General features: G+C 34.4%; 1 protein-coding gene across 1 annotated transcript; it reads right to left on the bottom strand.

Moving 5' to 3' along the window:
- Window positions 1–13,004: 13,004 nt before the first annotated feature.
- On the bottom strand, window positions 13,005–25,911 carry LOC137808580 (uncharacterized). The gene is made up of 19 exons (XM_068609796.1): window positions 25,440–25,911; window positions 25,258–25,332; window positions 24,386–24,536; window positions 23,886–23,954; window positions 23,604–23,776; window positions 19,566–19,703; window positions 18,676–18,801; window positions 18,176–18,274; window positions 17,181–17,301; window positions 17,012–17,075; window positions 16,300–16,354; window positions 16,086–16,210; window positions 15,402–15,475; window positions 15,073–15,122; window positions 14,847–14,933; window positions 14,329–14,379; window positions 14,172–14,255; window positions 13,539–13,589; window positions 13,005–13,374 (listed from the first exon to the last, which is right to left on the bottom strand). Exons 1-19 carry the CDS (start codon window positions 25,755–25,757, stop codon window positions 13,291–13,293), a joined length of 1,995 nt encoding a protein of 664 aa, XP_068465897.1. The 5' UTR covers window positions 25,758–25,911; the 3' UTR covers window positions 13,005–13,290.
- Between the last annotated feature and the right edge of the window lie 951 nt (window positions 25,912–26,862).

Below are 26,862 nucleotides of genomic sequence, written 5' to 3'. Positions count from 1 at the left end.
TCATGCATCATGTTCTTAGACCTTTCATTGGTAAGTTTGTTGTTGTTTACTTTGATGACATTCTCATTTATAGCTTATCTTTGAATGACCATAGGTTGCATGTTAGGCAAGTTTTAGAAACCCTTAGGAAGGAACATTTGTATGCTAACCTTGCTAAATGTATGTTTGCTCTTGATCATATAGAATTCCTAGGGTTTGTTGTGAGTTGTAAAGGGGTCCATGTGGACAAAACAAAGGTGGTGGCCATTCAAAATTGGCCCACACCGAAATCTTTAAATGAGGTCCGAAGTTTTCATGGACTTGCTTCTTTCTATAGAAGATTTGTCCCAAACTTTGGTACCATTGCCGCACCCCTCAATGACATAGTGAAAAAGGATGTGGTCTTTCATTGGGGAGAAGCACAACAAAATGCTTTTGACACTTTGAAAGAAAAATTGACTAATGCTCCCATCTTGGCCCTTCCTAATTTCACTAAGACATTTGAGATTGAGTGTGATGCTTCAAGCATAGGAATTGGGGCTGTTCTCCTTCAAGAGGGCCACCCCATAGCCTATTTTAGTGAGAAATTGAAGGGAAGTCATCTCAATTATTCCACCTATGATAAGGAATTATATGCACTTGTTAGGGCTTTGTTTACTTGGCAACACTATCTTTTTCCCAAAGAGTTTGTGATACATAGTGATCATGAATCTCTTAAATATTTGAAAAGCCAAAACAAACTTAACAAGAGGCATGCTAAGTGGGTGGAATTCATTGAGCAATTTTCTTATGTGATCAAACACAAGCAAGGCAAAGTAAATATTGTGGCGGATGCTCTTTCTAGAAGATACACTTTGCTAAATCTTTTAACCTCTCAATATCTTGGTTTTGATCACATTAAGGAACTTTATCATGACGACCTTGATTTTTCTCTCATCTATCAAGAGTGTCTTAAGGGAGGACACGAAGACTTTTTTATACAAGATGGCTTTCTTTTTAAGGGAAAACGTCTTTGTGTTCCTCAATGCTCTATTAGATTATCTCTTGTTAGAGAAGCTCATGAGGGGGGTTTAATGGGACATTTTGGGGTTGCTAAAACTTTGGATGTGTTGCATGAAAATTTCTTTTGGCCTCATATGCATAAACATGTTCATAGTTTGTGTGATAAATGCATAGCTTGCCGCAAAGCTAAATCTAAAATGCATCCCCATGGTCTATATACTCCTCTTCCTATCCCTTCAATGCCTTGGGTAGATATATCTATGGATTTCATCTTAGGCTTACCCAAGACATCAAAGGGAAAGGACTCCATTTTTGTGGTAGTGGATCGTTTTTCAAAGATGGCTCACTTTATTCCTTGCCACAAAGTGGATGATGCATGCCACATTGCAAACCTCTTCTTCCAAGAAGTGGTTCGCCTACATGGGATTGCTAGGTCTATAGTGTCCGATAGAGATCCCAAGTTCTTGAGTCACTTTTGGAAGACCTTGTGGGGCAAGCTTGGGACTAAGCTTTTATTTTCTACCACTAGCCACCCACAAACTGATGGTCAAACCGAGGTGGTGAATAGAACTTTGGGACAACTATTGAGATGTTTTATTTCGGGGAATCCTAGAGTGTGGGAGAATTTACTACCCCATGTTGAGTTTGCATATAATCGTGTAGTAAATTCTACCACCTCACATTCTCCTTTTGAGGTGGTCTATGGGTTTAATCCCCTAACACCTCTTGATCTTCTTCCTATTCCCCTTCTTGGAGATGTCTTGTGCAAAGATGGGGATGAAAAGGCTTCTTTTGTGAAAACTTTGCATAAAGACATCAAGAAGAGAATTGAGAAGAAGGTTGGCAAGTATGCTGAACTTGCCAATAAGAGGAGAAAAGCATTGTTGTTTAATGAGGGCGATTGGGTTTGGCTTCACTTGAGGAAGGATCACTTTCCTACTCAAAGGAAGTCCAAACTAATGCCTCGAGGGGATGGACCTTTCCAAATCCTCAAGAGGATTAATGACAATGCTTATGAGTTAGATATGCCTGATACATTCTTAGTTAGTCATACTTTTAATGTCAGCGATCTAACTCCTTTTTCTGTAGGTCTCCAGAATTCGTGGTCGAATTCTCTCCAACTCGGGGAGTATGATGGAGATCAATCTCAAGAGAACATGGAGGCCAATCAACAAGATCAAGAAGAGGTAGAGGCACAAATGGAGGATGCCCATGGAGGTCAAAGCCCACCTCAAAGGCTTACAAGAAGCATGTTCAAAGCTTTAGGAGCTAGGGGACATTTATTTTCTCTTTTTGTAATTTCTTTAGTTGAAGGTGCTTAGAGGGAAACATTAGAAACCTCTATTGTTATAGCATCTTTTAGTCTTTAGTTAGGAGCTTTCGGGGGGGGGGGGGGGGGGGGGGGGGGGTGTTAGTAGATAGGTGTAGAAGTAGAATAGGAGGTGCCAAAGTGAAGGAAGGAGTCACACCTTCCTCATGCTTGGGTTTTGGCGCCGATTCTAGATGATTCTTAGGAGGGAATTTTTGAATTTGTGTTGCTTACATTTCAGCACCTTAGGCTATAAATAGAGGTGCTCTCTTTGTAAAATTCAGATTTGAAATTTAGAGAAAAGAAACTATACTCAAATTTTGAGTGATCATTGGAGAGTTTTTGAGTCTTCTTCTCTAGTCTCATCTTGAAGGATCCTTGGTTTCCTCAAGTGGCGGCAGCACACTCATCTAGGAGCATCCATCCTTCTAGTGGCGTGATCATCCAACCATTCTTCCGTCTTCATGAGCACTCTCTTCTCCTTCCTTTCTTCTCTTTCAATTGTTCATGTTGTCTTGTTTTCTTGAGTTTTTGGTTCGGTTCTTTGGTTTTTTTTCCAGCAGCTGTTCTTGTTTTTCTTGTGTTTTGGTTCGGTGCCTTTCATTTTCCAGCTTTCCTTTATAGTTTGGTTGCCTTTTACTTCATTTTGTTCGGTTCAAATGTGATCTTATTCAATTCTATTCGGTGCTTTTTAGTTTTACCTCTTTTTGTTGGTTCAATTTGACAATATGAGGAACTTCCATGTGAGTTTGGATTTGGTGCTAGTTTTGGTGAGTTCTTGTTCATAGAACCTTGATCCAATTCTATGAAAAAGTGCCTAACATTTGTCCAACTCAAGTTGATTTCCAAGAATGTCAAGAATCATTCTCTTCTATGCTAGTGGAATCACATCAAACTTTAAAAAAACATAATTAGCCTAAAAAAGTATGACAAAATCAAGAGTAATCACTCATGAGCCGCTGAATAAGGGGTTTGCCTAAGGGTCCTACTCTCAATCCTTCGACAAAGGCATCTATAAACATAGCTTCGTTCGATTATAGGGTTTTTAGCCTGACTTACAAAATCTTTTCAAATATTCCTTCAATGACTCTAAACTCTAAACTTTGTTATCTTACATTGAATATATCACTCATCTTTTGTGGTTTCGTTGTTGTAAAGGTGAACTGAGCAGCAAAAAAGTAAACAAAGTCATCAAGACATCATATTTCCCCTCATAAAAGCTATTGAATTAGTCTAACATTGTGTTGGCCAATGTGTTCACAAACATTTCACATTGTACTTCATCGGACCCCATTGATCAATATTTAAGCTTCAATAGTTTTAACTTGAGAATTGAGATTCTAACTTCCTATGAATTGGACAATCTTAGGCACCATGTAGTGAATTGGTATAGGCTCTTTCATTATTTCCCAAGAAAATGGTTGGAAAACTTGTGCAGCTACTACATGAGTCTCATCTCAAGAAAGGGTGTGTCTCAATGCTCCTTGTAGATCTTCGTTATGCTTTTGTAATTCTTCTTAAACCTAAAATGTTTCATCTACTCGTTGTGTTGTTTCAGCATGTCGCCTTAATTCATCTACCACTTGCATGATATCTTGTAGTTCCATAGATTCTCCCTCCTCTAACACCTAGGTTCTAGATCCTTTCAAGATGTATATTAGATGTTATATAGTGGAAAGGATTAAGTTAAAATTTTTCCACAAACAGCTTCAAATGTGTTGAACCAAGTGGTGTTCAAGCTTTGAAGAATCCAAACCCTTTGAAGGATGTTGAAGCCTTGGTTGTGCTTGGTGTTGCTGTGCTGGTTTAGTATAGTTCTGGGGTAGTTTGAGTATTGTAATCCACCCCTTGATCGAATCTAAAGCATAAGCATCTCAATCTTTGTGAAAGTAAAATGTTTTCAAACTAAGTTAAAACAACCGATTGTTTTGTCGAAACAACCGATTGTTTATACTTAGATGTTTTGAGAAAAAGATTGAAAACTGTTTTTAAAATGGTTGAACTATTAAGAACCAAAACAACCGATTGATTCGAAGAAACAACCGATTGTTTGTTTTGGGACCATAACAGAAAAACTGTTTTATCTTTGACTGAGCTTTAAATGATTTAACTGATTACGCTCCAGTCATTAAATGCTTTGACCAATCTTTTAATGCAATTTAAGAGTTTGTTAAGATTTGATAACAAACTACATCTTTGAATAAATTCAGAAAAACAGATTTGAGAATTAATCTTTGACAAGTTTTTTGCTAAGAGTTTTTGAGTTTTTCAAAGAGCTGAGATTGGTGAAAGTTTGTGATTGATCAAAGTTGTGGAATAGGATTATGCTTGTATTGATTTCAGATTATCTTCTGTAACAAGTTTAATCCTTGTACTCTGTGAAACAAGTTTCGTTTCTGTGTTTGCTGATTGGCTGTGTGTTCTTGAGGGGATCAAGATCAGCAATCTTGGTGTTGGTGTGTTTGCCAAGAAGAGTGTGTGTCTTGAGGTGTTCAAGGTCATTTATTCTCTTGGTTGTTGTGTAAGTGATCAAGTTGTGATTGCTTAGTGGATTTCCTCAAGGTTTCTGAGAAGACTAGATGTAGGTCTGGACTTGGAGTGAACCAGTATAAACATCTGTGTGAAATCTCTCTATCCTTAATTCTTTAATTTCAGCTTTGTTTGTTGTTTGCTGGTATAAACAACCAATTGTTTATGTGAAACAACCGATTGTTTTTCTGGTTATGCTGTTTTGTTTGTTGTTTTTTGGTAAACTGAATTTCTTATCAATTGTTTCCTGAGATAAATTCATTCTTGTTTCAAAAGTTTGCAAAAATCTTCTTTAAACAATCCCCTCTAGTTTAAAGCCATCCATTCTAACAATTGGCATCAGAGCTTGGTTCTTGAAAGTTATTCAAGTTGATTCTAAAAACCTTTTTTAATGGCTGATAGACTACCTTTTGGGGAAGGTGCTTGAATTAACAGACCACCTCTGTTTTGTGGTTTGAATTACCAATTTTGGAAAGTAAGAATGAAAATATTTATGGAATCACTTGACAAAGGAATTTGGGATGCAATTGAAAATGGTCTTTTTGTCCCAAAGTTTGAAAAAGATGGATCTGTTATTGAGAAGCCATGGTCTCAATGGACTGATGCAGAAAGTAAAAAGGCCAAATTTGATTGCATTGCCAAAAATATTATAACCTCTGCTTTAAATTCTGATGAGTTTTTCAGGATCTCGCAATGCAAATCATCAAAAGAAATGTGGGACACCTTGGAAGTCACTCATGAAGGAACAAATGAGGTAAAGAAAGCTAGAAAGCATGCTCTAATCCAAGAGTATGAGATGTTTAGAATGCTTAAAGGAGAAACAATTGTTGAGGTGCAAAAAAGATTCACGCACATCATCAATCACCTTATGAGCCTTGACAAGACCTTTGATAAAGAAGAGCTGAACATCAAGATCTTGAAATGTCTTGATAGAGCATGGCAACCAAAGGTAACTGCTATTTCTGAATTTAAAGATCTAACATCATTAAGTGTTGCTTCTTTCTTTGGAAAGCTTAGGGAACATGAGCTAGAGATGAATAGACTCAATGTTCAAGAGAGTGAAGATAAGCACACAAGGAGCATAGCCTTAAAAGCATCCAAGCACAAAGGGAAACAGGATTCTAGTGATGAAAGTGATGAGGAAAACCTTAGCTTGCTGTCAAGAAAGTTCAGCAAATTCCTAAAAAGAAACCGCAACAAAGACAACAACAAAGATAGGTATGGAAACAAGAAATCCAATGATTTTAATTCCAATAACTATACTTGTTTTGGTTGTGGTGAGCAAGGTCATATAAAGGCAGATTGTCCAAACAAAAGCAAGGAGAAAAAGCCCAGTTATAAGGAAAATAAAGGCAAGACAAAAAGGGCATACATAGCTTGGGATGAAAATGAGATATCATCATCAAGTTCTTCATCAAGTGAAGATGAGAAAGCAAACATCTGCTTGGTTGCTGAAAATGATGATGAATCTTGCAGCTCAAGTGAGGTAAGTTCATGTGCTTCCTTAAATGAACAAAATTACAGTGAATTACTTGAAGCTTTTCAAGAAACACATGATGAAGCTAATAGATTGGTTCTTTCAAACAACCGATTGAAAGATCTTAACATTTGGCTTGAAAAGAGAGTTAAATCACTTGAAGAAGATCTGGAAAAAGCAAAAAGTGATTTTGAAAAATTAGAAATACATTTCAAAAACTCTTCTTGCAAGTGTGATACTCTTATTTGTGAAAATTGTGAAAATCTTGAAAAGAAAGTGCACTATCTTGTAAGTACTGTGGATAAGCTTTCGAAAGGAAAATCTAACTTTGAGAATGTCTTGGCATCTCAAATCTGTGTTTTTGGAAGGGCTAGTTTAGGCTTTAATCCACAAAACAAACAAGATAAGTTTTCAAAAAAAAATTTAAGAAAGCCAGAAAAATAACTGATTGTTAAGACGAAACAACCGGTTGTTACATGCTTTTACTGCATGAAGAAAGGCCACTCTGTTAGGTTCTGCAAAATAAGGAAATATTCAGTTTCAAGAGGTTTTATGAAGTGGATTCCTAAGGGATGTGAAGTTTCTAACTGCAAAGAAAAGCCAAAAGGACCCAAATTTGTAAGGGGACCAAATCTTGTTGCTTGAAATCTTTTTATGCAGGAAAACTAAAGAAAAAGGAGGGACTGAGTCATCTGATCAAGTTCTTGAAGAAAAAGACAGTCATTGAAGCTGAATCAATGCTATGTAAAAGACATCAACAATGAAAAGAGGCTTCTTGATCATAAAGCACATGGCTCATGGAAGATTTAACATAAGGATAAGACTTTCCTTTATTTGTTCTTAATTTGTGTTGTAAAAGTCCTCTCTCTTGGTTAAAAATCTTTTTAATACGCTTAGTATCATCTGCTTTGAACTCTTTCTGCTCATGGTTAAAATTCAAAAACAGTTTTAACTGCTACAGAAAAAATACCGATTGTTTCTTCGAAACAACCGATTGTTTTGAGTCTGACAGCACTGTGAAGAAATCTTTTTAATTGCTATTTTGAATTTCTATCCGTTGCAGATCAATTCAAAGAGAAAATCTTGGTCAAAGAATCTGTGTTGAAAGTTGATCATGTTCAGAGAGAAGTTACAACAGTCATAAAGGAAAATATTCCAAAATCTTGGAAATTCAAGAGCCTTAATGACTAGTCAAAGATCACATGTGAAGGCCATGTGATTCTTAGCTTTTTCTGACATTTTCTGTGCAGAGCAGAGTCAAGTCCTCTCTCTCTGAAAATCAGGTACCCACTAAATAAAATTGAATGCTAATTGATTCTTTTTATGCTATAAAATTTGGTACAGCTGATCTCTTCCACAAGAACAACCAATTGCAACATCTCTTGCAAAAATCTGTGAAGAGAGCTCTTCTCTGTTTTATTCTCTGCCATCATGGAATCAACTCCTCCCACCTCAAAGAGAGTAAAATTCAGGGTTGTAAGGTCTGGAGGAAGGCTAGAAGGCTGGTTTTCTGGAGACAATGATCTTATTGAGAAGTATAGGTATGAAACAAGTATTAAGAAGATAAACAACCCCAAGGTTGTATGCTTTGATTGGCTGAAAAGTCAAAAGCTTGATAATGTGAGAAGGCTGCTCAAGGATCAATCTCTCAGAAAGTTCCTGAAGATGAAGCGAAATATATATCCAGATTTGGTGAGGGTGTTCTACACAAACCTAAAGTTTGAGGGAAACAATCTAGTTTCTCATGTGAAAGGTGTAGAAATGGAGATAACTCATGAAGTATGGACTGCTGTTGCTGGTCTCAAGTTCTCTGGCCTTAGAATCAACAAAGGAAATCTTGGAGTAGTGGAGGATTTTAACAAAATCCAATACTACAAGAGTTGCTTGAAGAATCAACATGCTCAAGTGAGAACATGCTCGGTTGGAGGTCTAAAGCTTGATGAAAGATTGCTTGCTCTTATTGTGACTTAGATTCTAACTCCAAGGGGGAGTAATCATTCTGTTCTTACTGAGGAAGATCTGGTATACATTTTCTGCATCATGAAGAAGATCAAAATCAATTGGATTCACATCATCAAAGAGCACATGCAAAAGGCTATTAGGTTAAGTGACTATCACTATCCATATGTTGTTTTAGTATCTAAATTTCTACTCTATTTTGAAGTGAACCTTGAAGATGAAACTTCTGAGTTGGTCAAGTCAACTCAAGAGTTGAACAATGGATCACTCAGCAAGATGGGTTTTACCAAAGTAGGTGGAAAATGGATTAGTAAGGATGGTGACCTTGGTGCCTCATCTAGTGGTGTTGCTGATCTTGAACAAGATGAACCTGATGATATGGATGTTCAACATGAAGATCCACCTAAAGATTATCAAGATGCTGGACCAAGTGTTGGTGCTGGAAATCAAGAAGAAAGGATGCAAACAATATCTCCTTTTGAAAGACTAATGATGAATAGGTTTGATAGCATCGCTGAAAATCAAAGAAACCTCCATGATCTCTGTGTTAGTAATTTCCAGAGGATTGACAACAGGTTTGACAACATGGATGCACGCTTCATGACTCTAGATGAACGGGTTGAAGCTGTCCATAACAAAATCTTTGATCTTCAGTTTGTTGATGATGATGAATGAAGAAAAACAACCGGTTGAATTATCGGAACAACCGATTGTTTTTGGTGGTTATATCTGGTGTTTTAAATTTTCTTTCCTTCTTCTGTTACTGCTTTAATTATGATGTAATCAAAACAATATCTTGTTTTATCTCTTCTCTTTGTCTATTTGTGAAGACAAATAGGGGAAGATATATATGCTGTGTTTAAATTATTCATATCAGATGCAAACAATATCTCCTTTTGAAAGACTAATGATGAATAGGTTTGATAGCTTCGCTGAAAATCAAAGGAGCCTTCATGATCTCTGTGTTCGTAATTTCCAGAGGATTGACACCAGGTTTGACAACATGGATGCAAGATTCATGACTCTAGATGAACAGATTGAAGTTGTCCAGAACCAAATTTTTTATCTTCAGTTTGCTGATAATGAAGAATGAAAGAAAAACAACCGATTGGTGTATCGAAACAATCGATTGTTTTTGGTGCTTATATCTGCTTTTTAAATTTTCTTTCTTTCTGCTGTTGCTGCTTTAATTCTGATGTAATCGATTGTTTTATTTCTTCTTTTTGTCTATTTGTGAAGACAAATAGGGGGAGAAATATGTTGTGTTTAATTTTCTGTTTTTTTTTTATTGTTAAAACAATTTGGATGAGTAATATTTTCTGATATTTAAATCTGAAGTTTATTACTGTTTATCTGTGTTAACCAAATATCAGAAGTTCTATGCTTTGTTCAAAACTGTATCTTGCAGGAACTGCTTCAGATTCAATCAGGTACAACACAACCATCAGGGATTTGTCTTCATCAAATAGGGGGAGATTGTTGAACCAAGTGGTGTTCAAGCTTTGAAGAATCCAAACCCTTTGAAGGATGTTGAAGCCTTGGCTGTGCTTGGTGTTGCTGTGCTGGTCTAAAGCATAAGCATCTCAATCTTTGTGAAAGTAAAATGTTTTCAAACTAAGTTAAAACAACCGATTGTTTTTTCGAAACAACCGATTGTTTATACTTAGATGTTTTGAGAAAAAGATTGAAAACTGTTTTTAAAATGGTTGAACTGTTAAGAACCAAAACAACCGATTGATTCGAAGAAACAACCGATTGTTTGTTTTGGGACCATAACAGAAAAACTGTTTTATCTTTGACTAAGCTTTAAATGATTTAACTGATTACGCTCCAGTTATTAAATGCTTTGACCAATCTTTTAATGCAATTTAAGAGTTTGTTAAGATTTGATAACAAACTACATCTTTGAATAAATTCAGAAAAACAGATTTGAGAATTAATCTTTGACAAGTTTTTTGCTAAGAGTTTTTTAGTTTTTCAAAGAGCTGAGATTGGTGAAAGTTTGTGATTGATCAAAGTTGTAGAATAGGATTCTGCTTGTATTGATTTAAGATTATCTTCTGTTACAAGTTTAATCCTTGTACTCTGTGAAACAAGTTTCGTTTTTGTGTTTGCTGAGATTGGTTGTGTGTTCTTGAGGGGATCAAGATCAGCAATCTTGGTGTTGGTGTGTTTGCCAAGAAGAGTGTGTGTCTTGAGGTGTTCAAGGTCATTCTCTTGGTTGTTGTGTAAGTGACCAAGTTGTGATTGCTTAGTGGATTTCCTCAAGGTTTTTGAGAAGACTGGATGTAGCTCTGGATTTGTAGTGAACCAGTATAAACATCTGTGTGAAATCTCTTTATCCTTAACTCTTTAATTTCAGCTTTGTTTGTTGTTTGCTGGAATAAACAACCGATTGTTTCTGTGAAACCGAGTGTTTTTCTGGTTATGCTGTTTTGTTTGTTGTTTTTTGGTAAACTGAATTTCTTATCAATTGTTTCCTGAGATAAATTCATTCTTGTTTTAAAAGTTTGCGAAAATCCTCTTTAAACAATTCACCCCCCTCTAGTTTAAAGCCATCCATTCTAACAAAATGTTCCAACAAAAATATATTTTGGACCACTCTTAACTTAGAACCAAAATATCCTCTAAAGTTATTGTTTTGAGTAATGTGGAAAACATGGTGATCCTCACACCCTGAGGTCTCATAATGTATTTATAGGAGGAAAGACCCCATTCAACCTTCTTACTTTCCTAAATATTTGAAGTTTGATATTTTTCCATGCAAAATTATAGTTATCCTTCAACAATCGAGTCAATTACTTAGTTAGTTAAAGTCTTCCTATTTTCACATTGATATTCTTGGAGATAGCTGCTTATACTCAATCATAAACTGATGTACTCAGGACAAACATACCTTTCAACCATGTCAACTTTTAAATCTAATGGAAAACTATGTACCTGTCATCTAAAATCCAATAGTCTAGGACATACAATCCAATTTTGAATATGTTTATTTTATTAACTAATTTATTAACTAAAGATAACAACTTTTTATAACTCAAACATAGTGAATTTTAACTTAACTAATGATAGGAAATTTGCTAACCTGTCTCAACTTTCTTTAAGCAGATTATTCCTACACCATATCATTTGTGATTGGCATCCAACATGTCAATGTAAAATTACTATTTTATTCTTAATGAAATAGAAATTAGGTTAAAATTTAAACCCAGTAAAACAGTAAATTTTCATAAAAAAATTTACTTCAGGATATATATATCCGTAATTGTGTTATTGTGTTTCGGATATATATATCTGAAATAGTTCTGGATAATTATGTTCGAAAGAATATTTTGCTTGATTTGTTCCAGATGAAAAAATCTGAAATATGCCTCTACCATTCCCTTTAACTTTTTCTTTGAATCTCATGTGGCCCCTGCCAACACATCTCACTCTCTTGGTCCAATTAATTTGAGGAATGCAACCATTTCTTTCCATTGCACTTCCGCCCAAGAATTTTCGGAGTGTTTCACCAAACTATTAGTTTGCTACTTCAATGGCAATAAGGCACATGGTTTCACAATGTTAATTTTATTGTCTTTTCTAGGTGCTTTTGGATTAAAGTCCATAACATTAATTCTTTAAATTTGTTTAGTTGAGTAGGTTTTAATCCATTAAAAATACCAAAATTATCATACTACCAAAAAAGAGTTGAGGATGATTGGCTTCTGGATATGTATATCCAGAAGCATGCATGATATGTCTTCCGATAAAGATATCCATAGTTAAAGAGTACAATTCTGGATGATAATATACGTAGACAAACATGACACTTCTGGATATTAATATCCGTAGGCAAAACTGACACTTCCGGATGTAAATATCCATAGGCAAAACTGACATGTTCGGATGTCAATATCCATAAGCAAATTTGTGACTTCCAGATATTGATATTCATAAGCAAATTTGTGACAAGAGCAAAGTTGAGTTTCAAAGATTACGTTGGGTGCATATAAAAAGTAATATGTTGCAAGAAGAAATTGCCCTTTCTTTAAGATTCAATACTTGCAGTAATGTGACTTTGAATTTCTAACCAGGCTGCAATATTTAATATCAGCACCCAATCTACTATTGAAAATGATAAAAATACTTATCTAAAATAACAAAAGTAACCTTAAACAAAAGAAGGGTGTGAGTTAGATTACCTCCAAAATCCTTTATCCGAAAATATTCTAATTTTTTTAATTTGAAACTTTTTCATCTGAAATGCATTTTTAATTGTGTTACAAATTTTTATTTTCAAAATGTATTTTGAATTATATTCATTATTCCAGATTTAAAAATCCAAAATAAGGATAATTTTGGAAATTTAAAAAAAAATATAGGGTACAGGTTAATGAACCTATAATACACGTTGCATTGAAGCATTTGGCCCTCACGCAAAACTCATTCACTTTAGTTTAATAAAATAGTAGATATAATCTTGACTAGTTATAGACATTAATATTCTTAAAAGATAGACTATATGAAAAAACTTCTTCAAATTAATTTATACATGAACTACTTTTAACATAGGAAAAAATCTCATTTTATTTTTCCTTAGAAGTTCTTAGTCCAGACGTCCTCTAAAAAGGTAGTAAACATTGGCATCAAGTGCCAACAACATGAAATATAAATGTTTTATTTTGGGTAAAAGGAAATCTCAGCAAACCCTTATTAACTGGTGAGCAAATAAAATGGCCTTTCGTAGCAGTTACAGTTATAATCTTGTGAACAAACGTTTTTTATATTGCATCATCACAATGAGCAACTTGTTCCATGGCCAATTATTAACCTCTACTGAGCAAATACAAAATTGAATTAACTTACTTATCACTACCAAAGAATATTTCTTTCTGCGGTACCTGTAATACAATCAATACTTTAATTATGGCAAAACCTGGTAAGAAAAATTGCTTGTAAAGACTATATCATACACTGAATGTTACAAAATTTAATCGAGGATAAACTCCTCATTCCTCTGGCCTTTTACTTGTCGCTTTATGTCCTCTTTTCATTCCTTTGGTCTTTTACTCATGGCTTTCCGCTTGTTAACATCAAGGTATTTCTTGCGTAAACGAATGGCTTTTGGTGTAACCTTCACGAACAAAAAGTAAAACGTACGAGAATATATAAGTGAGAAAATCAACAAAAGTCATTGATGTCAAATGAATATCACCCATTTACGTTAAAACTTTAACAAAAAAGTAACAATGTAAGTAAACAAGGCAATTGTCGTGTAAATTGCATGCAGAAATTTACCTCAATAAGCTCATCGGAAGCTACATAACCTATAGCTTCTTCAAGTGTCATCTGCAACCATATACCACCATCAAATGTTACAACCATCACAGTATAGCTGCCTTTTTGCTAACTACTTTTCAATTACATACTAAATACAGCCTGAAAGTGATGCCAAGTCTAAAACATAAATGCACGGTGGAATCCAAGAAGCGAAAGGACACAGTTTATTGAATATTGATAGTCACCATTTGATATTAGACTTCACATGCTTCATAAACTTTTGACAACAAAAAGTTAAGAAAATATTTTGCTTATGAACCATTATCTAAAACAATTATTGTGTATGATCTCTGACAATCAACAAACAACAGCTTCAAGAAATTTCATAGTTCAGGCGAGGTAAATATTTATTTGAATTTTCGTACTTCAAAAAAAAAATTTGTAGGAGGATACCTAAAAATACCAGGGCATGTGAACTCTTCACTAGATCTAATCAAATGATAAGTCCTAAAACTAATTGCTGGATATCATATGCATGAATGAATTGATACCATGAACCCTACTTGGTAATGTAGTTATTAGTATTAGAAATCTAATTGTCTAAAAATAAGCAAGTTGTAACAGCGTAATTTTGCCAGACAAACTACATACCAGACGAGGGGGAGTCAGCCTAACATTCTCATCTTTGGAAGCAGAACGTATATTTGTAAGTTCTTTGGACCTCACTGGATTCACCTGAAATATCAGTATTTCTCAGCGAGACACCTTTGAAATAGAACTAGCATTTTAAGTTAAGAATGCTTCTTACATCAAGATCTGTATCCCGTGAATGTTCTCCAACAATCATTCCATCATACGACTGGAAACCAAAAATCAGTAAGTACTGTAGCTAGCAGAGCTTATATATGCAATAAAAGAAAAAAAGCTATGTTACTTGAAAATCCTCTTAATTTTTCTTTAGCAGTCACAAACTCCCTAAATGAAAAAACACAATCAAAACAAAAAGATTTCTAACTACATGGACTCGAGCAATTAATGCAATGTATTCACTATTCAAATAAATGGTAAATAAGTATAGGCAAGAAAAACACATGGACAAAATGATTGCTATCAGAAAGTCATATTGAATATTTGAACAACAAACTCATCATTAATCCATAGGCAAAACAGTATGTGAAGGTCTAACAGACTAATTTATTTTTTTTAGACGAACTAGGAGGCTTAAAAAAATGAAAACTGCAATGGAGACACTAGCAGCATATTTACAAAGATAAGAACTTACGTTACATATAATTATAATTCATGAAAGAGATACGAAATTCTAACCTCCATTCCAGGATTTACAAAAAGAGTCCCTCGAGCTTCTAAGCTCATCAATGCATGAGCTGTAATAGTACCAAAACCCATGGACACCTGTTCAATTAAGTAAACAACATTGGATAACCACAGGAGATAAAAACCACACAACTGAGACAGAGCAAAGCGTATCATGTGAGTAGTAACTAAGTGTAGTTTAATTATTGTCTTTAAGGACAGGGGCAGCCAAACATACCAGTACTCCTTTCCTGACATTTCCAAGAGGACCTCGAAATTGTTCATATGCTGCAACATTTCAATAAAATGCATATTATGAAAAAATAAAATAATTAAAAGACATGATACTACAGTAAGCCACACTGCAAGAAGGGGAGTCAAACAAAGTGTGGAGAGTTAGTAAAATAAGACTAAGCATAATAGCCTGTGTTGACATTTAATAAGCAAAACCTCGTGGGAGCAATTAAACAACATGATTTGCAAAACATAAAGCAAATAAATTAAAAACTCACATCATTACGTGCAAGTTCAAAGAAAAAGATATTAATTTATGCAGAGAATGGATACCATGGAAAGCACGATGCATGAATCCAGTTCCACGTGTGTCACTGCTGAACACACTCCTGTACCCAACCAGACCCCTGAACAAACAAATTCAAGAAGTTATTAAAGTTCTTGCATGCTTCATAAGATCTGATATCACTAGAACCGTGATACCAAAGAAGTTATATCTCCATTGATGACAAACATCCATGAACATAATTTCAGAAATTATTCAAGTGGCTCCCTGGGATCCAACCACAATAGGGAAGCAACCAGAAATCTGGACTATTATTAATCAGTGAGAAATGCCTTCTGGATTCAACCATGATACCAGAAACTATTTATAACGGATAAAAATTATAGAAAAACTATACTTGAGTGTATAACTGATGTCCAATAATTCAAAACGCATTTACTCAAAGATTCATTCCTTTTTTTCTCTTTCCTAGTCTCTAGGCCCAAGGTTATTTTGGAAAGCCACTAGGATCACAACAAGTGGTAATTATCTCCCCTAAAAGGGCAAAGGAGATAATAAGAAAGAAACAGGAGACCTGAGAATGCAATTTCTTCAAAACCATGCATCTATAGTATTTCCATTAAATAGAAATATATTTTACCTATGATAATACAATACGAAAACTACCATTTAAGTGTGGGGTGAAAACAGATCAAAAAGAAAAATTCAGAGAGAAAGGTAACTCAGCTAACCTTGATGGACAAGTCAAAGACAATCTAGTTCGACCAACAGTTCCGGGGACAGGACCCATGTCATTAACCTCAGCTCGTCTATGAGATAAGGCCTCCATTACCAAGCCAACATGCTCATCATTTACCTGGAATAGATCCATTATCTTGTTAGAACATAGAATAGATCCCCAAACTCTTGGACAAGCATACTATGAATGGCAAGTTGAATTATTACCTCAATTGTAACTTCTTCTACGGGCTCAAGCTTATGACTCTTTTCAGTTTTATACCTAATAAATCCATAGAAAAGTTCACTAAACCAGTATACAGAAACATAAAAAGACACACGAGCTCAGACGACGTATAATGTATCACTTCAGATCAGAACCACTAAACCACCAAAAAGTACAAAAAATGTCTAGGTCGAATATTTTAAATGGGTAGAACTTTTACAAGATCTATTAGATGAGAAGAAAAACCCATACAATATCAGCCTTTAAAACTATGTTATGCAAGCTCCGTGCTTCTTGGATGTTATTCATGAACTTCAGTATTTTGTTAATAGAAATTAAAATCTTGCTGTTTCAGGAATCTTACTAGCATTGTTATGTGGAAGGGACTTGTACAAGACCTAAAATAGCAGTGGAAACAGGGAGTATTAGCGTTTTGTATCACATTACTACTATATCTCTAATATCCTTTTTTATCTTTTCCTATAGTTTCGGTTAGATACAAAACCATTCCTGAGGCTTCAATTATTTCAAAGACAGGGTATTAGACTTCTATAACTAAGAACTAAAGAATTTAATTCTTTCAGATATACAGTAAATACAAAGCTTCCAGCATTTACTCAATATTTAAAATTTAGTGCTAGGCAAGCAAAACAAAATCGTGTCAAAGCTGATATCACAAATAATTTGGAGCTTATTCAGTCCTTGGAAACTCACATGACTTTAGGTGGAGACACAGATAACTCAAATCCTTCACGTCTCATATTCTCAATTAAAATACCTATTAACAAAGATGACATAAGAAGCTGTGTAAGCACAGCAAATCATGGAGTTTTTGTAAGAATACAACAGAGTATCATGCAATCTCAGAGAAACAGGAACAAACCTAGCTGTAGCTCTCCTCTTCCCTGAACTTCAAATGATTCTGATAAGCCAGGAAGCACATTAATGGCAAGGTTGGTTTCAGCTTCAGCCGCTAGTCGATCACCAATTCTTCCCCCAGTCAACTACAAAAAAGTTCATCATCAGTCTATACTCAATAAAGTTACCAACAAGTACAAACATGTCATAAATTTTTATGCAAAAGCTAGAAAATACTGCTTTAATTCAAAGATAACAAAGGGTATGATGGAGGAAGAGTTGCTCCATGTAATTCCAAGCTGAATTAATGGAAGGAAGCTTGGAGGATTTGCAGCGGAAGATATGAATTGAAGGAAGAATTGAAGGAAGAATGATTTCTGAATTGGAGGAAGTGCAAGAGTTGCATGTTCAAGCTTGAAGAAGAAGAAGCTTCTTCAAAGGTTTCCTTAGCTCTAGGTTCTTGGAACTCTAGAAAAGTGAGTGAGACAAGAGAGTAAGAATTCTGAATTTGCAGAGTTTCTATACTCATTTACCAAGTATGAATATACAATGAGGCAGCCCTATTTATAGGAATTGGGAAGGGAAGGTAGCTTGCAAGTGAAGCTACACTAACCTTAGCTTGCATGACAAGTTAGGGTTAGGGTTAGCATAGCCACCCATGCTTCTTGGAAACCCTAGCTTGCTTCCCAAGTTAGGTTTTCTAGAAGCCTCTCCTTCCTTTTGATGAGTTTTACACATGCCTCAAAAACAAAGGAAAACTGTGGCTCAGAATACAAAGCCAGAGAAAGGAAACCTATTCTATTTCGTACAAAATTATACAAGGCTTAAGAAAGAAATATATTCTTCTGTGTCTCTGCTCTTGGCCTGAATTGTGGTGGCTGGCTTTGGCTAGATGGATCTCCATCTGGGTAGGTGTGTGTTGGGAACTTGGGATTTGAGAAGAATGCCCAAAGCTTTTTACACAACAACAGAAGGAAGAAAATGAAAGTAAAAGTAAGATAAACAGCAAACACCACTTACATGAGTGCCATCACGACCAGCCAATGGGGAGTCATTCACACCAAAAGTCATGGAAATTGTTGGAGGGTCCAATTCAACTGTTGGCAAAGCAGACATAATCTGGAACATAAAACCGTTTTCAAATTACGAATTACATGCTAGAAAGGTTCACGAAATATAAGACAATAAGTTCATAATGAATTGAATATAAATTTAATAAAACATCACCCAGTAAACATTTTGTCAGGAAAATTATTGAAAAAAAAACTCAACTTGAAGTAAATGCCCAATTAAATATCAAAGTAAATACATAATTAAACTTTAAATTGCCATACGGAGATTAAGTTAGCAGAGATTATATTTTATAAAAATTAAGAACAAATAAATTTTATAAAATACAAAATAAATTTATCTATTCATTAGCTTACAACAATTTAAAATAAAAAATATATATTGGCAACATCAAATATCCATAAAAAATAAGGAGCCAAACCATATGTATCTACTGAAAAATTAAATACCTCCACAGTTGCCACTGTATGGCCTATTGACGGACTGGATAGGCCAGCAAATGATATTATATCACCAGCTCCAGCACAATCAGTTAGAACCATGTTTGTACCCTTCTTTTTCATCAGTTTCACCACCTAAAAAATGAAAAATCGTATAAAACTAAAGCTTCCAGTAGAAGGTCAAGATATCTTAATCTAATAGAAGCTATTACCTTTTAGAAAAAAACTACACTAAGCACTTCAACATTTCAGTTCAAGCCATCTGTAAATAATTAGTACTTTCAGGAATCTCTTAGTTCTTATGATTCCACTACATTTTGAATATAACTAAATGACTTTTATCTACCCTACATGTTTAAAAATCGCATATTATGTTCCATAAAGAGTTGATTAAGGACATGATTGATATCTAAGCATGAAAATATACTGCCCTTTTCAGAGACACTAACAGTGATGCCAATATGGTTTTACTGTTGATTTCCCAGCTAGTCGTAAATTCAATGTCAATATAATGTTTCGATACAAATATTAGACATATATAATATAAAGGTTACTTGCTTATTACGCACTTTATTTACCAGTAAAAACGAAGTATGTATGAAATATTTGGCAATATAAGAATATATGAAAACATTCTTCCCTAACACTAAATCTTGTTGCAATGCATAAGTGCAATATGTCAAATATTCTCTTCATGGATAACAGACAAACTTTTAAAATGTATATCATAATACCACCACCAAGTTCTACACAACACACCAATAGAATGCAAAAAATAAGAGAGAAATTACAGGGTAACTTCATAAATTACAGATTAGCTGAAAAATTACCAACCATAATATTAATAGTACCAGTCTACCCCTCTACAATAGCAATTCCAAGTTTATACACCCACAAACCTTTCCCTCTTCAATCTTTTCAGCGCCAGAATCTTTATTCCGTAGCCCATGAACCCGGTCACCTACACGAACAACCCCAGATGATATGCGTCCAGTCAAAATCCGCCCAAGATAAAAATCACGTTCCATCATTGAAACCTGAAAAGCACTATTAAGCATTGTTTTTGACTGATCCCAAGTATACAGACAAAAAGTAAAAGAACCAATAATTCAAAGAGGATATACAAGAGAAAGAAAATAAAACCACAGCTTGCTAAAGCTATTATGCTTTTGACATGTGGGCTCCTACAAGGCTAAAATTAACTGTAGCTTGTATTATTTGTATAAAGTAGATTTTCTGAGTGATGAACTAAGGACCATTTGTAATGTTCACAATAGTTTGTGATCCACCGACAAGTGTATCCATGTTGAAGACGTATCAAGCTCAGATACGTCTAAAATTAATAAAAAAAATATATATGCAAATATCAGGCACAGATACACATAACAGCTTTAGAATCAGAATAAATAGCCACGGTTTTGAAGGATATATTTTCTAATTTCTGAGATTGAGAGGATATAATATAGCACGCAGATACTCTAAAATACATATATGCAGTGTCAATAATAAAAAAAAAAAAAGATATGCAAATATCAGACACAGATACACGTAACAGCTTTAAAATCAGAATAAATAGCTACAGTTTTGAAGGATATATTTTCTAATTTCTGAGATTGAGAGGATAAATATAGCGGGCAGATATGCATAACAGAAATTGATAAACTAAGTTTTCTATCACGCACAGATACGATAACAACTTTTAAAGGATACACGTAAAATATCACTTTTAATTTTCTATGAAATGGTGCAGCAAATGAAAATTATTTGATGCGATGCATCCATGAAAACTATTTGAAGAAGGCGGAAAACTATTTGAAGCAGTGCTCATGTTCAATTTTTTTTATTCTTGTCAATGTTTACAGGGAATGCTTGACACAGTACATCTTGTCTCTTTTTTTGTCTTCTTCCAAAGGTATTTATTTTTCTTTCCTTTATATACTAATTTTTTTCATTCTTTGATCACCACCGCCACCAACTCTTCAAGTATATAGTCGTAGTCAAACGTCTCATCGTTCATCAGATGACTCTCTTCTAGTGCCAACACCTCCACCCCCTCCGACTCCGATAGTTGAACCTCCGACAGTTGAACCTAATCCTCCTATTGCCATCCGTAAAGGTATAGTTCTACCTGTAATCCCTCTCCATATTATACTGTTTTGAGTTACCATAGACTATTTCAACTTTTTTATACTTATCTTCGTCTATTTCTTCTGTATCCATTCCAAAATCTGTATGTGATGTCTTAGTCCATCTTGGTTGGCGTCATGCCATGCTTGATGAAATGAATCTGCTTCAGAAGAATGGAACTTGTTTCTTTGCCATCTAGGAAATTTTTTGTTGGTTGTAGGTGAATTTTTGCTATCAAAGTTGGTCATGATGGTACTATTGATCGTCTCAAAGCTCATCTCGTGACTGAGGGATATACCCAAATTTTTTGTTTAGACTATGGTTATTACAAAGTGGACTTTAAGCCTAACTCAACCCCATAAAACCGGCTCATGAAGTTGAGGTTTGCACCCACTTATATACAATGAAAGGCTCTAATCTCTAGTCGATGTGGGATCTCCAACACACCCCCCTCACGCCGAGAGGGCCAACTCGTGTGTGGGACTATATATTATGGGTGATCCGACATGGCCATAGCGGCCGCCATGCAAAATCCAATTCGTCACCGCCTTGTTGTGGCGATGGTCAGGAAAACCGCTACCGAAATCCGCCATGGCCGATAAGTGATAACACTGATTAGATATTTGTGAACTTAATTGTTTTCTGTATGAACAATTTATGATTTATGAAACTATTTCCAGTAGTGTTATGTATTGAATATTATTTTTCATATGTTAGTAACTCTTACGAGTCGAGTTACGATCCTCAAGTTACGGTCTTTTAGCTCCTTCCCGATCCTCGTACAAGTTACTAGTTTGACTACATTGATTTTAGGGCCACTATGAGAGGGTTCCTAGTTTTTTTAAAAGTTGGCCAACAAAATGATTGACGTTATTAATTAAGTACAGGAAGAAAATATTGTGCAAGTTATAACAAATAATGCTCATATGTTCAAAGGTGCTGGAATGATCATTGTTGGTTCATCTCCTAAAGTTTTTGGACACCTTGTTTGTGCACACACTGAATATTTCCTAGAAGAACGTATGTGCAGCAGAGATCACCGAAGGAAACCAAGTAAGCTATGGTGAATGCAGTTGGATTACAAAAATTGTTGATGATGTTTTTTCTATTAGGAACTTTGTCATGAAACACTCAATGAGATTGGCCATTTCTAATCATTTCTCCCATTTGAAGTTTCTTCTTGTTGTGATACATGTTTTGATTATGTTATAATGATGAGAAGATTTAAAAAAATTGTATACATTCTTTGCAATCCATGGTTGTAAGCGAAGAATGGAGTTCTTATAAAGAGGATGATGTGGGCAAGACTCAACCTATTAAAGACTTTGTTTTGAATAATAACATATGGTGGGACAAAATTGCATATATCTTAGCTTTGAGTGAGCCTATCTATAACATGCTCAGAGCTTGTAATATAGATAGCCTCATGCTTCATTTGGTCTATGAGATGTGGGATACTATGATAGAAAAGTGAAGACATATATATGCAAAAAGAAAAAGAAGAAAATGATACATTAATATTTTAAGTTGTTTATAATGTACTAATTGCTAGATGGACTAAAAGTTGTAGTCCTCTCTATTGCATGGCTCGCTCTCTAAATCCTATGTAAATTTATCCTATCTATAATCATTTTTTTCATAATGTATATGTAAACAATTAGACAATTACTAGTTTTTATAAAAAAAAAATCTGAATTAGTATTTATAGGTATTATAGTGAAAAACGGCTTCAAGAGACTTCAAATAGGATCCCCCACACAAGGATGAAGAGATTTCTTGGGAGAGGAATAAGTGTTTGAAAAAGTTTTTTCACAACTAGTGAGGATAGAAGAAAAGTTGCACTTGAATATGTTGACTTCTCATCAAAGTCAAACAACTTTGCTTCTTTTGACTCAATTGAAGATAGGTGACATTGGATTCTAAATCTTTGTGCGTGAAGCATCTTTTGCTCCTCTCCTTCAAAAGCTAGCATTGAAGCTTCTTGTGCAACCTTGCTCATCATCTTGTTGTGAAAGAAAATGAGGTACCTATTCATTCATTCACTCATTAAAAAGAAATAAGTTCAATCCTGAAAGAGTTGAAAACTTGGTTTACATGCATACTAATGTACATACAAATTAGAGGCTTTTGGCTAGTAAAAGTGAATATCACCAAGAGAGCACTAAGATGTGGGACATTAGTGCAGATGCATGGGATGACTTTGATGATGTTGGAAACCTTTGAGTAGTAACATTATCTATTGATGAACCAAATATGGATGTTGTCTCATTTACAGCTGATACTCAAGAAAGGAAAGAAATTGATACTAATCCTATTGCTAGGCAATAGGCAATAAGTAAGTGATTTACAATTTCTATTTTATATTTACCAATGTTTAAAACTATAATGTCTCATTTCTAGTTCACATGTACATTTGACTTTAGTATGTCCAATCTGGATAATATTTAATAATGATTTTCAAGTTTAGTATGGTTTTTAAAAAAAAATTACAATAGCATTTATTTTATTTTGTGAATTATATATATGCAGAAATACATAATCCAAATATAGCTGAATGCATCATATCCTATATTTCGCAAGACTAGACAAAGCAACGTAAAGTATCGGATATCTGATAGTCGTATAGTATCCGTGCATGATAGACAATGGTAAATAAAATTTAGTAGTTCAAATCCTCAGTAAAAATTGGCCTTGATAAAAGAAATCAGTTCGTTGGAAACAAAAGGAAAGATACACTGCATTAACAAGACAACTTCTCCAAAGGAAAACTCCTCATACAAAAAGAACTTATTAAATTTCTAAATACTAACCAGCATTTGGAAAGGCGCGTCAATGTTTGCAGTTGGTGCTGGGACATGTGTTACAACTGCATCAAGCAACTGTGACATATCTTTGGTCTCTGCAGGAGGATCCTTGGTAAATGTTGTGGATGCCCATCCTTCTTTAGCAGAAGCATAAAGAACAGGAAAGTCTAGTTGCTCCTCTATACACACAAGTAAAATAATAATAATAAAATCCCAGAGAACAGAGTTTAGACTACATAACATTCAAGTATAAATAGATATAATTGTAAGATATTTCCATTTTTGTACCTGTAGCACCCAGGTTGGCAAATAGATCGAATACCAGACTCTCAACTTCATCACATGTCTCTTCAGTAACTGTATAAAAAAATAAAATTACAAGAGTTAATCACAAACAATTCACAACCAGAAGCAACCAATAGATACAAATAAGAAATATCTAACCATCAAGATAAATTTTATTGGCTTAAGTGTATTTTAGTCTACATATCATCTTCATTTCTTGATTGCACACCCCTATTTTTTCCTGAATTTGATCCCCTTATTAAAATCACATCCAATACATAACATAAAAGCTAATGTATATCAGCACTCTAATGCCATGCCAAAATTTCCATTAAATATCAGATGTCAAGTTTATAAAGGTCCAAATTAAACAATTCAAATTGTGGGAGATCAAATTTTGCGAAAAAAAGGGGACTAAATTCGAGAAATTGATAGTAAGGGTCCAATTGGACAATTAAGCCAATTCTATTTCATGTAGCAGCCAAGAATCATGCGATGACTACCTGAAGGACGATCAACTTTGTTTAAAAGAAGAATAGGTCGCAACCCATACTTCAAGGCCTTTGCAAGAACAAACTTTGTTTGTGCAAGTGGACCTTCACCAGCATCAACAACCAAAATTGCTCCCTCCACCATACCAACAACACGCTCAACCTATACATCAACCAACCATAAAAATAAGATAAGCAACCAGATTGCACAACAACCAGTCAACCAACAACTGCCCAATACTTCAAAATTCACATTCACGAAAAACTTGAAACAAAAAAGGCATCTTCAGTGACAATGACAAGCTTGGTTCAAATCACCACCTCTTTATAACAGTTTTGAAATAAAAGAAGCACTCTCCATTTTTGCAATCAAACATGCTGGACCAAGGACATGTTTTGATGAATTTCACATTCAATAAGATAAAACTAACTCATACATGTTTGATTTTGAAGAAGCAGATACAATAAAACCTTCACAAGTTAGAATATGCATAAGATAATTTTAATTTATAGAACACACTTATTATATTTTGGACATGTGTGGACAAGCTTCTTCATAAGCACCTTTAGGAGAGAGAAAAATATGAAATAAGTTTTTCCATAAACTAAATTTAGCTTATACACAAGTTAATAAAAATTTAAAACTGAAAAGAAGCTATATGAAATAGTTTTTACAAATTAGCTTCTAGCTTATGGAAAAGCTGGTTTAATTTTTCCTTCTTATTTTTCTCCACTAGAAGTGCTTCCAGAGAAACTGTCCTAAACAGCCTATTTCTTTTTATTTTCTTCTCCTACAAGGGTTTATGAAAAAATCATCAAATCATGTCCTTAGTGACCATATGTAGTTCCAGATTAAATGGGGCAATTTCCGCTGAAAGCCTCACCTCGCCACCAAAATCAGCGTGTCCGGGAGTATCAACCATGTTCAGCTCGTTCTCCTTCCACGTAACAGATGTAACCTGTAAAACCAACCACACGTCGTTAGCGTTCTCGAATTTAAATCGATCTATCCGATTCGATTGAAAACGAGGTCGAGGCCTTGAATAATTGAAATTATGTCGCGAACCTTAGAAGCGATGGTGATGCCGCGCTCGCGCTCGAGCGAGTTAGAGTCCATGGCGCGCTCGTGGGGGATGTCGGCGCCGCACTGGCGGAGGAGGCGGTCCATGAGCGTAGTCTTGCCGTGGTCTACATGGGCGATCACGGCCACGTTGCGGAGGCGGGTGGGGTCGATAGAGGAGGCTGTGGTTGCGGCGGCGGGGTCGACGGCGGGAGCGGCGGCGAAGGCACGTGAGAAGAAGCGCGAGTGGGATAAAGGAGGGGAGGAAGAGGTGAAGGATTTTCTGGTAGATGACCAGAGAGAACGAAGAATGGGACCCACCATGGTTTAGGTCTGAGCTACGACGATGCAGCAAACACCATGGAAGGTTTTAGCTTCTTCCAACACAGGAACAACCACTCCAAGGTTTAGCGAGTACCACAAGTTGAACAACGATAATTATTTTTTATTAATTTAATAATACCTAACTAACGAAAACATTTATTCTGCTTTTATATCTTTGAAATTTAAAATAAATATGAAGTATTATTAAATATTATAATTAGAAAATATAAAAGATTATTTTTTTAAAATATACATATTGGTTTATTTTCTCCATGTTTAACATATTAAAAAGATATTATTAACGAGACAAGAAGTTGCAAAAAGAGGAATAACTTATATTTAAGAATAATTTTTAAAAAATTATATATAATATATATACATATGTATGTGTGTATATTATTTTTCATTATAATTTTTAATTTATGTAAACATAACTTATTTATTTTCTTCTATCTTATTTCCTGGACAATCATATAAATTTTTTTTATAATTTCTTATTATTTTCCCAAATTTAAATTTCTTAATCAATATCTCAAATCTTAACACAACACCGTAAAAGTAAGTAAATTATATATATATATATAAATATATATTAAAAATATATTAAATTTAAATCTAATATATATATATATATATTAATATGTAAAATAATAAAAATTATTATAATAATTGAATTTTAACTCAATAAAATAAATTGTAAATGATAATAATAATAACTAGAAAAAAATCATGTGTTCTTATGTCTATATTTTTATCATATTAAAATAATATAATTTTAAAATATTAAAAAAACAAATTACATTATAAAGATGAAATTAAAAGGATAAATTATTTAATTAAAATTACATAAAAGGATATGAAAAATAATAGATTTTTATATAGCTGTATAGATAACAAAACTATTTTAATTTAATAAAGGATAAAAGTTTTTGTTCTCGCCCGCTGACCTGGATCGGACTTTGGTGGTGAATTCTGGATCGACTTTTCTTTTCTGATGTTGTTGGTTTGAGATGCTTTTAATTCACAATGAGGAGAGCTCCACCTGTTGACGAGACTCTAACGATCAAGTCAGTGAGAGCATATAAGTATCAGAATATAATGTATG

This window comes from Phaseolus vulgaris, chromosome 11 (assembly GCF_000499845.2).
Source record: "Phaseolus vulgaris cultivar G19833 chromosome 11, P. vulgaris v2.0, whole genome shotgun sequence".
Taxonomy (NCBI): Eukaryota; Viridiplantae; Streptophyta; class Magnoliopsida; order Fabales; family Fabaceae; genus Phaseolus; species Phaseolus vulgaris.
This window is presented reverse-complemented; position numbering and strand designations above follow the sequence as displayed.

Excerpts from the sequence above, each read along its gene's own strand:
- LOC137808580 (XM_068609796.1), bottom strand. The coding sequence starts at position 25,757 with ATGGTGGGTCCCATTCTTCGTTCTCTCTGGTCATCTACCAGAAAATCC. Across the intron at positions 23,955-24,385 it reads CAAAGTTGATCGTCCTTCAG|TTACTGAAGAGACATGTGAT; the intron begins GTAGTCATCGCA and ends TTTTTTATACAG. Across the intron at positions 16,211-16,299 it reads TAGAAGAAGTTACAATTGAG|GTAAATGATGAGCATGTTGG; the intron begins GTAATAATTCAA and ends GATCTATTCCAG.